At 45.2% G+C, this 15020-nt stretch overlaps 1 protein-coding gene across 1 annotated transcript in view; it reads right to left on the bottom strand.

Moving 5' to 3' along the window:
* Positions 1-15020, bottom strand: part of AsnRS (asparagine--tRNA ligase) — a 34358-nt gene that overhangs the window by 8471 nt on the left and 10867 nt on the right. Inside the window, exons 8-10 of the mRNA XM_075680587.1 lie at positions 11557-11613; positions 7954-8109; positions 3045-3166 (exon numbers count right to left, since the gene is read on the bottom strand). Coding sequence (XP_075536702.1) covers positions 3045-3166; positions 7954-8109; positions 11557-11613 — 335 coding nt within the window. The remainder of the gene's footprint in view (positions 1-3044; positions 3167-7953; positions 8110-11556; positions 11614-15020) is intronic.

Below are 15020 nucleotides of genomic sequence, written 5' to 3'. Positions count from 1 at the left end.
AAAAAAAAAAAAAGATGTTTATCCACTTCTGCGGATCAATGATTCGTTAGATCGACTGTGGCGAACCAGGTATTTTTCATCCATAGATGTGAAGAGTGGATATTGGCAAATCGAAGTTGACGAATGAGATCGCGAAAAAACTGCCTTTGTTACCATGGATGGACTGTACGAATTTAAAGTACTTCCATTCGGCGTGTGTTCTGCACCGGCCACATTCCAGAGAATGATGGACGCTGTTCTAATGGGTCTGAAGTGGCACAGTTGTTTAGTATACTTAGATGACGTCGTCGTGTTTGCAGCGACCTTTGAGGAACATCTGAAACATTTAGAGGCGGTACTTGAGGCGCTCCGCTCCGCTAATCTCACACTAAAGCCAGAAGAGTGTCACTTTGGTTATGAAGAGTTGAAGTTTCTCGGGCATGTTGTGAACGCCGACGGCGTCCAGCCTGACCCAGACAAAACATCTGCTGTTGTTGCTTTTCCGACTCTTCGTGACAAGAAAGCAGTGCGCCGCTTTCTTGGTCTGTGTGCGTACTATTGTCGCTTCATCGCTAATTTCGTCCGGATTGCCGATCCACTCACCCGCCTCACGCGAGAAGACACACCCTTCGTTTGGACAGATGAGCAGGACGCAGCTTTCACCGAGTTACGGCAGCGCCTATAGGAATCCCCCGTCCTCGCTCACTTTGACGAGGACGCTGACACCGAGGTGCATACCGACGCAAGCAACATCGGTCTTGGCGCTGTAATCGTTCAACACCAGGAAGGCGTCAAGTGAGTGATCGCTTACGCCAGTCACACCCTTTCACGCGCTGAAATCAACTACTCCACCTCCGAGAAGGAGTGTCTAGCGGTTGTGTGGGCCATCATGAAATTTCGGCCTTATCTCTACGGTCGCCCTTTCAAGGTGATGACAGACCACCATTCCTTGTGTTGGTTAGCCAACTTGCAAGACCCGCCCGAGCGACTTTCTCGATGGAGTCTCCGTCTGCAGGAGTTCAATGTTACCATCGTCTACAAATAGGGCCGCAAACACGAAGATGCGAACACGTTGTCGCGCGCTCCCATCAAAACTTGCAATAAGGACATGGACGAAGATGGCGCATTCCTTGGGGCCCTTACCGCATCTGACCTGATCATACGGCAGCGCAAGGACGCCAAAATACGCCCTCTCATCGATCACCTAGAAGGCAAGAATGTTACAATCCTACGGCACATTTGTCGCAGTCTCTCGACCTTCTGCCTCTGAAAGGGTGTCCTCTACAAGAAAAACTCGAGTGCCAGCGACAAAGAGTATTTATTGGTCGTACCTGCCGCCCTCCGTGATGACATTCTCCTAGCCTGCCATGATGAGCCCACGTCTGGACACGGGATTTTCATGTACTCTTGCAAGAGTACGCGAGACGTACTACTGGCCCAGACTTTCTACCACGGTGAAGCGTTATGTACAAAGCTGCTGTGAGTGTCAACGCAGGAAATCGCCGTCTTTGAAGCCGGGGTGGTTACTCCAACCCATCGCACCACCTAGCGCGCCGTTTGATCAAATTGGCATGGACCTTCTGGGACCCTTTCCCTTGTCAGCCAGCGGAAACAAGTGGATTATAGTCGCCACAGACTATCTAACACGCTACGCCGAGACGAAAACTGTACAACGTGCCACGGCCTACAGAGTTGCCCAGTTCTTTATTGATCACATAGTCCTCAGACATGGTGCCCCATCACATGTGATCACCGACAGAGGAACTGCATTTACAGCCCAACTGACAGAGGACATATTCGAGCTGAGCTGCACGCAGCATCGCAAGGCCACTGCCTATCATCGGCAGACCAACAGGCTGACGGAACAGCTGAACAAAACCGTTGCTGACATGCTGTCTATGTATGTAGACATCCAGCATAAAACATGGGATCAAGTCCTGCCAAACGTTACATTCGCGTACAACACCACCATTCAGGAAACAATACACCGTTCCGTCTTGTCTATGCGTGCGAGGTCGAGATTACGCTAGACGCAATGCTTCCGCACGATGCCGAGCAACTTACTCAACACGCAGAGGAAGCTCGTCAACTCGCGTGCATACACATCACGAAGCAGCAGAGTACAGACGCACGACGCTACAACCTTCGACATCGGCAAGTCGAGTACCAGCCTGGTGACCAAGTCTGGGTGTGGGCTCCAATCCGTCGCCAGGGGTTGTCTGAGAAGCTGCTTAGTAGATACTTTGGACCCCACATAGTGATACGCCGCGATAGTGAAGTGAACTATGAGGTCATTCCCGACGGTGCCGTGTCGCCTCGGCGTCGACAGCACCACTCAGAGATAGTGCATGTTATTCGCCTCAAACCGTATTTCTCGCGTTAAGGCGGTGCCAACCCGATCTTATAGGACTTCCACACTTTCACTTTCTTGTAGTAAGCATCACAGTTTATCGTAGTTTAGTAAGCATCGGGTCGATGCTTTTCTTTTGGCAGGGGAATAATGCCGCTAGGTGTCGCGAGCCAGCGCTGAAAAAGAAGTGACTGGAATGCGCGCTCGGCAAGAGGTGGGCGCTGAAGAAGTAGAGGCTGAGGATGCTGGCTTGAGTTTTTGTACGCCATCGTGTACAACTGTCTGTCTCGCCGACGCTGGGTACATCTTCAATTGTCTTTTCGTGACAATGTACTGAAGTGTTTACCTTCTTTGCATAAGTCCCTGAATGTGCATGCAATGCAGGATGACAAATTGTGTTATAACATTAAATGCAGTTACTTATCTTGAAGACCTAAAAAAAATCAACCTTGTGATTACTATACTTTTGTAAATAGAATGATGTCTCATCTGCCAGTACCTTTGTATGCTTACAAATGTCCCACGTTTGATGCAAGACACCAGTATTTGGTCTATCGCTGGTTAAAGTGGCAGGTCATTCATGACTTAAACACAACAGCACCGATGATGACCCGTGGTGGCAGTGATCAGCACTGTCACAGAAGATGTAATACCTAATGAATGCTCTGCAACAAGTCATAATGCTGGTTGCACAGCAGCAAAGGAGGTGACATACTCAGACAAATGACGCCGTGTTCGAGACTGCTCCGCTCGGTAAGACTGGGCCACACAAAAGACATCTCCAAGAGCAGGCACGACTGTTTCCAAATACAGCTGCGAGGACTGTGTTAGGTAAGCCTGCAATAAGTGAAGGAAGAACAGTGAGGCCAGGAGTTCTAAAGTACTAATGGGAACAAAAAATATATTTTTTAGGATCTCAACAATACACGTCAACCATTCAGTACAGCTAAAGCCTTGCAAGGACTTGCTTTAGTAAAAAGCACATCCAGTGTGCTTCATAAGTAATTGAACATAGGGAAAAGGGATCTAAGCTAGAGCTATTTTTCTTCCAGAAAAGAGTTCTAGAGTGTTATTTACTTCTATACTTCTGAATTTAAAGCAGTTTCACATTTTGACACTATAACAGAAATGTCTGCCCCAGGGAAAATTAATATGAACGTATTTTAGACCAGATTTAGATAAGACGGCATTGTTAAACAGCATCTCTGTTATACTTTCAGAACTGGGCATACTGATAGCTGGAGATTGGTGTGCCAATTGGCTATACAGTCAGCGCTTATCAAAACAGACCATAATAACCCAGAAATAAATGTCCATTATATCCAAAGTCTGTTATATCTAAAATTAGGGTCACGGTATGTAGTTAAATGGCACAACTTCGTATGTATACCACTGTCTAGTATTGTTTGATAATTGGAACCTAGATACAATTCCAAACACAATTTTAGAAATAGAAATTAAAATATATAAGTTGATAAATGGATTTACACTATAGTTGTACAGCACCTTGCTGCCTGCCTTTATTTTAAAGCTAGCTGCCGACAAATGGCAGTTTCCCAGCACAAGAGCATAAACACTACCCTACAATGGCAAGATTTTCCTGTAGGCAAGAAAAGTCGGTTCAGATGATATCTCTGCCATTGCGGCCAGCTCAGAGATAGTTGCGTGCAGTGCACTGCTATATGCACCCATCACCACAGCAAAGCACCGTATTTACTCGAATCTAACGCAAACGTTTTTTTCCCATAAAATAGGTCCAAAAATTTTGTGCGCATTAGAATCGAGTACGACCCTAAATTTGCGTTACCATATCGCCATCAGCATTTCAACATGGCCACCTCATACACACTTCGAGCCTAGCTGCCGCAGCTTTCTCCATGTGCTGTAGTATGTGTGCTTAGGCCATAGAGCTTCTCACTATAACACCTAGAGGGAAATCTGGCACCACCGTCTATGAGAGTTTCCAAAGAGGCACTGTGCTGTCATGGGAATGACGGTATATGTGTCTGCAAGGCTTGTGTTGACTGGTGTTGTAAAAGGCTTTGTCTAAAACGTACATATGGCTACACAAATAATGCGTTCTTAACCCTTTGAGGGTCGATTTTTTTCTACATATGCGACCCGCTGAGGGTAGATTTTTTTTATTGCAGATTTTAATTCTTCTTAGGGACTTGTTTCGAAAAAAATTCACCGCAATTTTTCTAGAGTGACCGTAAAGTGAGAAAAAAATATTTTGCGTTGGTATATATGTACTCTTCATTCATGAATAACAACAATAAAAAAGAAAATAAACTTACAAGAATTAAGAATTTGATGCATTTTTATACACATAATTCAAGGCCTTGAAAATGCGCACACGAGAATATTTCGCTAGACTTAAATGTTCCTGCCCTTACACTAATATCTAATGTGTACATCCATAGCATAATCGAACTGCGTAGGTGCACACACTCAAGAAGACTGCGTGGTTGTGTGCTCGTCAAAAAAGCAAAACGTGTGACAAACTTCCGTTAATCTTCACCTTATTGCCAACCAGAGGCAATTAGCTTTTGTGAGTGTCAAAAAAAAAAAAAAAAACGCAGAAATGCATGTACAACAGCATCCTTCCTATGCGCACCCCTGTGAGCACTGAACGAGCGAGAAAGAGGCTGTCGTCCTTTAAGCGATTAGTAAAGAGATAGCCATCAGTTTTGCAAGCGCAAGAAGCCGAAACCGCCCGCGAGAACAAAACCCGAACCGCCACCCGCCCACACGCACGCGCGCCAATGCACGGGGGGTACTATATAGACGCGCGAGAGCGAACTAGCGCTAAAACAAACCATGCAACGAAAACTGAGAGCGGGAGGCACGGGAAAAAATTCCCTGTATTCCCACATAGTGGCAGCACATGACAAAAAAGAAAGTTAGGAAATGGGCGCGCTATTTAAGCGTACAGCCGGCACCGTAAATATACGGCATCAACCATTTTCGGACTTGTTCGTGGCGCCGTATATTTACGTCATTGACCCTCAAAGGGTTAAAGTAAAATCTTCATAAACCGATTTCATTCATGCATATTACATCTTCCAGTGAAGTTTACTCCCTACAATGCATAACCAAGAGAAGAAAAGCAAGAACAGACGACAAACTGTTCCAAAGCAGGCGCGAATCTTGTCGTCTGTCCTCCAACCTTAGCGGCCCATTGATACTTTTTACGTTTCATATACTGATTGTACATGCAATAACAAGTTCTCATAATTAAACAAAACATGTTTTTGTGCAATAATAAAGCTAAAACAGCTTTTTACATGCCGTTTTAGTTGAAAATGAGTCGTTGTGACAGAGTGAATGGTGCTTGCTAGGCGTGCCTTGAAGGTGTCCTGGCTCTCCGAGAACGATGCCAATTCGAAGTCACAATATACTGGCATTTCCACAGCACAGCAGCGCCATATTTCCCTGTAGGTAATATAGTGAGAAACTTTATGGCTTAGGCAATGCTTCCTTTGGCCTAGGTTAGTGCACCGTCTGTCTTCCTGCTTTCTGCATTTGTTCAGTCAGCATGGAAGTGCCAACTTCAAAGACATGCAGAGTTCATCACGATGCTGCGATTAAAAGGAAAGTGATCCCGTATGTGGCGACGGACGAAAATCTGGTCGCATCGCGGGCGTTCAGAGTTCCAGAAACTTAAGTGCGGGACTGGCGCAAACAGGAGAGGCGTTCTACACCAGCAGCTGCTATGTACGGCGCAGCCGTGCGGCCCCTATCTTGAAAGCGATCTGCGACAGAGACAAGTCTATGCATGTAGGCGCACCGCACTGTATTCTCATCGCTTAGTTCAAGTCAAAGCGAGAGGCCGCACAAAGGTCAATTCCCTCGCTCCTGCTAGTGCACTTCGTCACTCCAGCGTTCAAAGAGTTTCCACGGTCATTAACCCTTTGAAGGTCGAATTATTTTGAAAAAAACTTTCGCAGGTGGTCAAATTACTTTATTGCGGATCTTGAATGTACAAAATGTATAAAGTCGGGAATAAATGGTAAAAAATAATTAGGAACAGTATTTTGGTGTCGGCATCACTCAGAACTGCAAGATGTTCAATAGTATTTCCGAGCATAGTACTCCTTGAAACATGGGTCTACGCACAGCGCCTTATCGCAGTCTGCACACCTAAAATGCGTGTCTGTTCTCTTGGAGCGAGGAGCTGTGTTGGCGCACACATGACATCTCTGCGTGCGGCCGCCTTGGGCAGAGGTCTGAGGCACCCTCTCGTGTAAGCGTGTTGCCGCGGAGAGCGAGAATACCTCGTGAGCGGTGATGATAAACAAGCTAAGAGCAGTGCCAATCAAGATAGAAATCAACTTCCGCCGCCCCTGCGAGAGCGTGGCGACAGAGAAAAACCACGTTTTGCGCGCCTCCGTTGCGATCACGCGGCGCAACCGAAACCGCGAAAGCGCATTGCCACTGAGAGCGAGAATACATCGCAAACGGCGCTGATAAGCAAGCTAAGAGCAGCGCCAATCAGATAGAAATCAACTTCCACCGCCCTGCAAGAGAGTGCCGACAAAGAAAAAAAATGACGTTTCGCGCCTCCATTGCGATCACGTGGCGAAACCGAAACCGCCAAAGGGGCATTGCCGCAGTCTGAGCGACGAGTTGAAGCTAGCAATCATCTCTGTTTATCTCCCCACGAAGGTAGCACCAATTTCAAATGCATCTTGTAAGTGCTAAGAGGTGGCAGCACCACCCGGTGAGCACGCATCGTCATTATGGCGCAAAATTTCAAACGGAGGGTGGGAACCGTACCCGTACGGCAAAGACCTTGCGGGACAGAAAACCGCCGCCGTACATGTACGGCAAAAACCTTCAAAGGGTTAAGCAAGACGTGTTCATGTTTGCTTGTGTGAGCGTGACACCAGGCTTGTTAATTGAGTTACTAAGCGAATGTGTAAAAGTTTGTACATACGGCTGATAAAATTACTATCCCTACTTTTCGTATAGCTGTCTACGAATTTGCTATCGTAATCGATGCTTTGCCTTTCGGGCGAAACTGCAACTTTCGTTATTTATCGCAACTTTAGTGCACTGGGAGTAAATATTTTGTTTTTTTGCAAATGAGAGAAAGTTGTATTTCTGTGTGAAAGAATGAGGTGCACGGTACTATAAAGGACTTTTCTTTTGTTAGGTCACGGTAAACAGGTATACGTTACAATCAACGGGCGTTTTTTTTTTTTCTTTCTTTTCTTTTGGAGGGGGGGGGGGCGTCATGGAAAGTGGGTGCGCATTACAATTGAGGGTGCATTAGAATCGGGCAAATACGGTATGTTGTATATGCACCATCTACACAAAATTTGCCCCACATTTTCCCCATTGTGGCTAGTATATTGTTAAGTTAGGTGCGGTAAAAGTGAAATTTGTTGCAGGAATGGTCTGTTATATCTGACGGTATGCTTATGCAGATATGTAAGAGCTTTTGCAGAACGGGCGTGGAGCATATAATATGTTCCTCGCAAATAACTTCCACAAGTTGAGAGTCAGCACTTGTCTTGTGTTCTTGTCTACATCTACGTCTTTTCAAGCTGCAAAAAAGTGTGTTTTACTCCTAGTATATCACCACAGTGTTCGCTACAGAAATAATGCACACAGCATACCTGTTCCCCAAAGTAGTCAAATGCAAACAGCGTTGAGCCTCCTTCCACCTGCGTCTGTACCATGGTTGGCGGGATGACCTCTACATAGTGGTTGCTAAAGAAGTAGTCTCGGAAGGCGTGCATCACAGCCGACTTGGCGGTCATTATTTTAGACAGCTGGAAAAGAAAAAGAGGCTTTGATGTTAACAACATCGTTAAAAAATGGCCTCTGCCTACCTCACAGCTTGCGGCCTCATTGACAGTTGTCGCTGCATGGCCAATACACTAGAGAAACACTATCAGTCAACTGGCCTTTGTGACGGTATTACTTTTATGTGGTGCAACATCTAGTGCCACAATTTCACACTTGTGCCACCCAAACCATTCATTAAAGCACTCTATTATTTGAGATTCAAGATACTATAAGTAATACCGATCAGAAGTAGGGCAATCCACAGATTCTTTTCCTTACTTTCTCTACTGGCTTAGCCAGACAATGCACACTAAATGATACCTTCAAAAGTAATCGATCAAGATCAAGAACAGTCTATACATACGCTTGAAATGACACTGACCAACAACTTGATCCTTCACACACAAAGTCATTTGCTGTACTGTAGTAGCTCTAAAATTCACAACCAATTCATCATCCACAGGGAACACAATGATTTTGTTAAAAACATCTTTCAGAATGCTATACCTGTACATGTCTGAATGAAGATGAACAACAAAATAAGAGAAGGCTTGCTTGTATTTCAGTCAACAGTGACTTCACTATGTTGCTAAGAAGCATGGCTCATTGGATATATGTGCCAAAATGATTGCAAATTTTTCATTTATATTGACATCAATATACCGCGATAACTTTCTTAACTCTCCTCCTTTTTACTGTGCCACCACCGTGGTCAAAACTTTGCAATGTGGCATGATAGTTGACAGATGTCTTCATCTTTTTCCAATAATATGACATAACGATGAATTATCTGCAACAACGAAATGACGATGAAGAACTTCCAAGAAGGTGTGCATGAAGAAATAGTGAACAAACAGCTTAATTTATCCCAGGACAGTATAAGATGAAGTGCTCACAAGACACAACACCTAAATGTTCCAGAGCAGCGACAAATGCTTTAATACATGGCACCATTATGATATGGGTGGACAAACAGACATATCCAAACATCCATTTCATTGAGCAGCCAAGCCAAAAAGTGAACTTCCCTTTTTCTTTCTCTCAAGACACTAAGTACAGTAGAATCTCGTTGCAACGAACTTCGCGTGACTGCCGAATTTAATTTGTTAATTTGGATTTTCGTAGTACTGAAAAACCAATATTTTATATCAGTAATGTAATAAAACAACGAAAATTACATACCTTTGCAGCAGATGCACGTGTTCGTACATAAATAATAAACAAGAACGTTGGGCACTGTTTAACTACAATTTATTGCTTGAAGAAGTCTGTAACCTTCTTCTGGCGAGTAGACAGCAAGCGCTTCAGGACCAATGCCTCCGCATCCTCGACCTTCCTCTGAACGTCATCAGGGACATATTTACAGCGCCCGAGGAATGATCACACCTTTTCTAGAAAAACTAAAAGATCCGAGCTCGAAACAGTGTCTTCCTCTTCGTGTGTTGATCTAATGTCGGCATCGTCTTTGTCACTATTGCAATCTTCTTGCTCACACACTTTATTCACGATGTCTGCGTTGGTGAGCTCCGCGGATGTAGCTGCCGCGCTGTCGCTGTCAATGTAATCATCGAAGGTGACTGCTGTGTCGATGGGGAGCTTCACGGTAAGCTCATTCCACAGTTCTGGGTTGAGCTTCTCAGCGTCCTCACAGTCTTGTGGCGTAGGTGAGTTCTTTAAAAGGCCTGCCTTTCGCCAGCAATTGCTGATGGTGCTTGCCTTCATGTTCTACCACGCGACCCTGTAAGCATTTCTGCAGCTTGACGGATGTTTACCTGTGTGAGCAGCTTCAGTCGAATATTGATCAGGAGGCGCTGCACAAGACGTTTCCGAAATTCGGCCTTGCCACATCTTATAATGCCGTTGTCCAAAGGCTGGAGCAAAGAAGTACAACTTGGGGGCATAAATTCAAGTTGCACATTGCTCAATCGCACATTCACAATATACGCCACGCAATAGTCAACGATGAGGCGAATTTTTCTGTCTTTCTTCTTCATTGTATCGCCGAGCTGCAGCAGCCACTGAGTGAACAATCTTCCCGTAATCCACACTTTTTTGTTGGCTCAGTAGTCGCAAGGCTACGAGACGTTTTCAAGCAGCACGACTTAGCAGACTTGCCAACAACCAGCGGCTTGAGTTTTTCCGTGCCCGTGGAGTTGCAGCAGAACAGAACCGATACGTGGAGATGTGATTTCTTTAAACCCTTGCACCTGTCACCTTTGAAGTTCATTGTTTTATCATGCAATAAGCGATAAAAGAACGCCATTTCATCACCGTTGAAAACGTCATCTGGAGAGAAAGACTTGATCTCTTGAAATCGCTCGTTCCGCCAGGCAACCGCACTCTCGGCATCTATTGCCTTTTTTTCGCCACAAGCGACCTGCCATGTAATGCCATTCCTTTGCAGAAAGCGGTAAAGCTACCCGACACTTGCATCAAAACCGGAGATGTCCAAGGTGGCCGTGAACTGTAGCGCCTCCTCTTGAATAATCGGGCCTGACAAGGGCAGATTGTTTTGTCTGGCATCCTTAAACCATGTGAGGATGGCGTCGTTGACATTCTGGTAGTTGCCAAGCCGCAAACATTTTCTTGAGGAAGCCAGCTGTGACTCTCAATGCAATTTCATGATCTTTTCCTGATCCTTGAGCATCGTTGCCATTGTTGACCGTGGAATATCACGCTCCCTGCGCAGGTCGACTTGCTTTCTTCCAGCATTCAGCTGCGTCAAAATGTCCGCTTTTTCTTTGAGCAAAAACTGACGTCGCTTCTTTTTAACGCGGGGGCCAGGAGAACTCATTGTCAGCAAAGTGATCGCACAGCACAATCACAGCACCGATAACTTCGCAGCTCCTGCCGGTCGCAATCAACATGGTAACGAGGTAATATGTGGTAATCAATGTGGTAATAGTAACGAGATTTTACTGTACTACAACTTCTGATAATTGCTAATCACTAATTTTGCAAAAAGCTTCTAAATAGGCAAAAGTTGATTATTATGTTGTACAAGTGAGATTAAGGTGGAAAACAGCTGCCTGACCAAACAACCAGATAGATAATGAGTGTAGATTGCAGAACAATATGCTTTTTATTGGGCGATCAATCATAATAAGGAAAAACAAAAAAAGAAACAATGTCGATTCGGTGCTTTAGCAAGGGAATTCAAGGAAGTAGCTGTTTTGCAAACATGACTCCCTCTATTCTACAGCACTGCTTTCAACTCCAGAGTGCTAAATACATGACAGTGAAGGCCATCCAGCCACTGCTGGCATTGGAAAGATGGTATTTACTTTTCTGGAATAAGGAGTGCATTAACACAACTGATTAACTAAAAAATTAACCAATTAAATGCTGAAGGTATATCCAAGCAAAACATTTAGTTGACACGCTTTTAAGAATGAAAGATAATTTGCAGGTATGGCATTATCGCTGCTTACCGTGTCTCCCCGCAATGCCAAGTGGCGGTTGTCTAGCAGAATGTCAACGTGAGACTCCTGAAAAAATTGTAATAATGCTTAATATTACCATCAACCATAGATGAACAGAAAATTATTTTGGTGATGACAGGTAAGCAAGCAAAAACAAACTTGTCGCTGGTGTTTTGTTTCTTTAAGACAGCTGAGAAAATTAAGCAGTAAACATTCAACATGCGACTGCTACTGAATAAACTCAGCAGATCAGTAAAAGCATTTGAACCATAGCATCAAGTGAAAATAATGTTATCCTCATAGATAGTCCACTGCAAATGCAACAAGAAGCACAATGATGTACAAATATTTAAAAAATGAGGAGTTATGCAATTTAGAGCTGTCCCTTGCATGCACAATACCATGAAAACCTATATGCTGCATGCTGCAAGAGTTATAATAGAACTTCGTTGATATGATCCTGTTTTGTATGATTTCCCTGCACCAACGTTTGTGACTGAGAACATAAAATGTGACTGAATACAGTTGTGCTTCCTTTTTTTACCCTCTAATAAGTTCCAGAAAAATGCTATCTTTTGGCACCAACAATCAGTACAGTGCCTAAGTGCGGTTGTATCATACCTTTTCCAATTGCTAGATCCCATCTGAGCAAGAAAAGGCGTGAGGCACACAAAATCGAGAGCAGTAGGTGCCCACCACAGCAGCTTCCCCGCAGTACTCACCTGCCTGTGTCATGTGAAAATATCAGCATGCACTCAGTCTCCTTTTCTGGTGCCAGAATACAGTCAAATCTTGTTACTATGAACCCCACATTAACGAATTTCTTAAATTTATGAATATTTTAAAAATCCTTGCCAGATCGCCTATATTTGCAATGTAAAAATATTTGAGAACTATGAATTTCAATACAGTGCATATTTCAGAATAATGCAGGCAGTTTATTTTCCCCTTTACTACCGAAGAACATCAGTATAACGAATTTGGCCAAAAGTAACAGCGCCGCAACACTCACGTAAAACAGAAACTGCGAGTGCGGTAACTATCATCATCACCATGTCAAGTGCCAAGTGCTTCACCAAGAACTTCACGACAAAGGTTTGGCAATGTTTGCGCGAGATCCATTGTTAAAGGGACACTAAAGGTTACCAGAAACTCAAGTTAAAGTGGTAGAGCAATGTTCTAGAACGTCTAAGGCGTCAATATAATCGCGAACAGAGCTTTAGTAACCGAGAAATTGAGGTAAATGCATGACACGATTTGAGACCCCCCAGCGACATTCCGGTACTAGCCCGATGACGAAAGGTCTCCTCATAATTTGTGTTACTAATACTCAACTACTCGTATTAAAAATATCATTTCATTCGATTATAAGCCGGAAAAAATGCTACTTGTCTACGTCTATTCGATTCTAGGAAAAAATAACATTTTGACGTTACCCTTCAGTAATATGGGTGTTCGAAAGGTTTCGTTTTCGCTCGACTCTGCGCCGCGCACGCTTTGGAGTTTCAGTAGTTTCGTTATCGCGTCGTGCTGTGAGGGTTCTGCTCGCGAAACTTTCATTTGGAACAAGCAGCGAGAATGCCACGTCCATGTGATGTCGTGGGAAGCCCTCGTTGCTTTCCCGCTCCGGAGAGCCGGTGTCGAGGCCGCCGTCGTAGTACGCAATGACGCCGGCAGTGCGAGCCCTCAGCAGCAGGTCGCGCTCGTCGGTGCTCAAATCGCTGAAGTTGAGCCCACCATCGCGAGCCAATCTGTCGGTGTCAGGGTCCATTGCGACGAGCGTCGAAGTTAGCGTCATAGAATGAAGTACCAGCTTATGGGCGTCTTGCGCTGGAGTGTGAGGTATAGTAGCGGCGCCTGGTGGCGGTGCGGGAAACGACATCTGGGTCGTGCCAGCTTGGGTCGTATTGAGCCCTGGCTGTGGCGAAGCACGTTTCTAGGCCGAGTTTTGCGTCGATTCGCACATTTTTATGCCCTGTTGCGAGTGCGAAAAGGCTCGTCGCTTCTCATAGACCACGCCGACCACGCTGCGAGCTCGCTGCAGCCTATAGTTTAACGAAAACGGACTCTCCGTGTGCCGTGGGACGTAACGTGGGACGTAATTCGTTTCTCCTTCCGCTAGCCACCATACTCCCGCTTTCGCTCTGCTGTCGGCTCTGTCTTGGCTCTGTTTCTGGCCGCGCGTTCGCGTTTTGCGCAGAAAAGCCGTAGCGCCGTCTGCGGACGCCGTTCTACTCACCGATGGCGCAACGTCACTATGAGACCATGATGTCAGTTCTCCTCGATCGGAGGGCGGGCGATTTGAACTGCGCTAGAGGTACGCGGACGCTTCAGAACGCATTTTCTCTTAAAATAAGTCTCTCCTTGGCACGAAACAAGCGTTTCGAGGTTTCTGGGATGGTATTTCAACAGTCCACGTTGACTTAATAGTAACCTTTAGTGTCCCTTTAATGCAGCTAGCGATGGCGCCAAGAAGCGAAAGCAGTTTTCACTGCAGGACAAATTGGAAGTATTACAGGAAATGCAACGCAGGGAAAAGGCAAATTGAAATGTGCAGGCAGCGTGGCATTGCCCTGTCAACCATCACAGCCATTTTTGAAAGACCAAGACAAGATTGTCAAGCTTCACCGGGAATTGCAGCTCACTCCTACGAGGAAACGGCTATGACTGGGAAACTTTCAAAATGTGTACCAAGCTGTTCTCACGTGGTTCAAAATTGCCAGGCTGCAAAACATTCCCGTGACTAGCTCAATGCTACAAGAAAAAGCTGCCAGCCCACTTGAAATAACTGGGTTCGACGCCAGTGTGGGTTGGCTTTTTCGTTTCCACCAAAGGAACAGAATAATTTGGCAGCTAGTCTCGGGCAAGGGAAAGGCTGCTGACAGAGAAGGCACGGATTCCTGGCGCAATGATCGTTTTCTAGAGGTGGCTGAATTGTACTCTGAAGACGATATTTTCACCGCGGATGAGACAGCATGTTTTTACCAGCTACTGCTAATCCGGATGATGCACTTCAAAGGGCAGTGCAAAGGAGGGAAGAAGTCGCATCTTCGCGTAACAGTCTTGCTCTGCTGCAATGCAACAGGCAGGAAGAAAATTAAACCGCTCGTCATCGGCAAGTACCCGAAGCCTCGCTGCATGTAAAAAGTCATGTTGTCACCATACGACTACTGCACCAAGAAATGAGCCTGGATGACCAGAGAACTCTTTTTCAAGTGGATCATCAAATTCGACGACCAAATAAGGAAGGTTGACCAAAGACAACTGCTCTGCTCACATTGCGAATGTTCGTTTGATGCACGTTCGCTTGGAGTTTCTGCCACCAAACAACACGTCCTTGCTGCAGCCCCTAGACCAGGGCATTATAAAGAGTGTGAAAGCAGATTTTCGTAATCGCCTTGTGCAGCGGTTGATTACCAACTTCCGCCTACAGCAGCCAGTTGCAATCAATATTCGTCATGCAGCAGAAAAGT

The sequence above is a fragment of the Dermacentor variabilis genome, chromosome 2 (assembly GCF_050947875.1).
Source record: "Dermacentor variabilis isolate Ectoservices chromosome 2, ASM5094787v1, whole genome shotgun sequence".
NCBI classification, from domain to species: Eukaryota; Metazoa; Arthropoda; class Arachnida; order Ixodida; family Ixodidae; genus Dermacentor; species Dermacentor variabilis.
The sequence above is the reverse complement of the archived record's forward strand: the minus strand, read 5'-3'. Positions and strand labels throughout refer to the sequence as shown.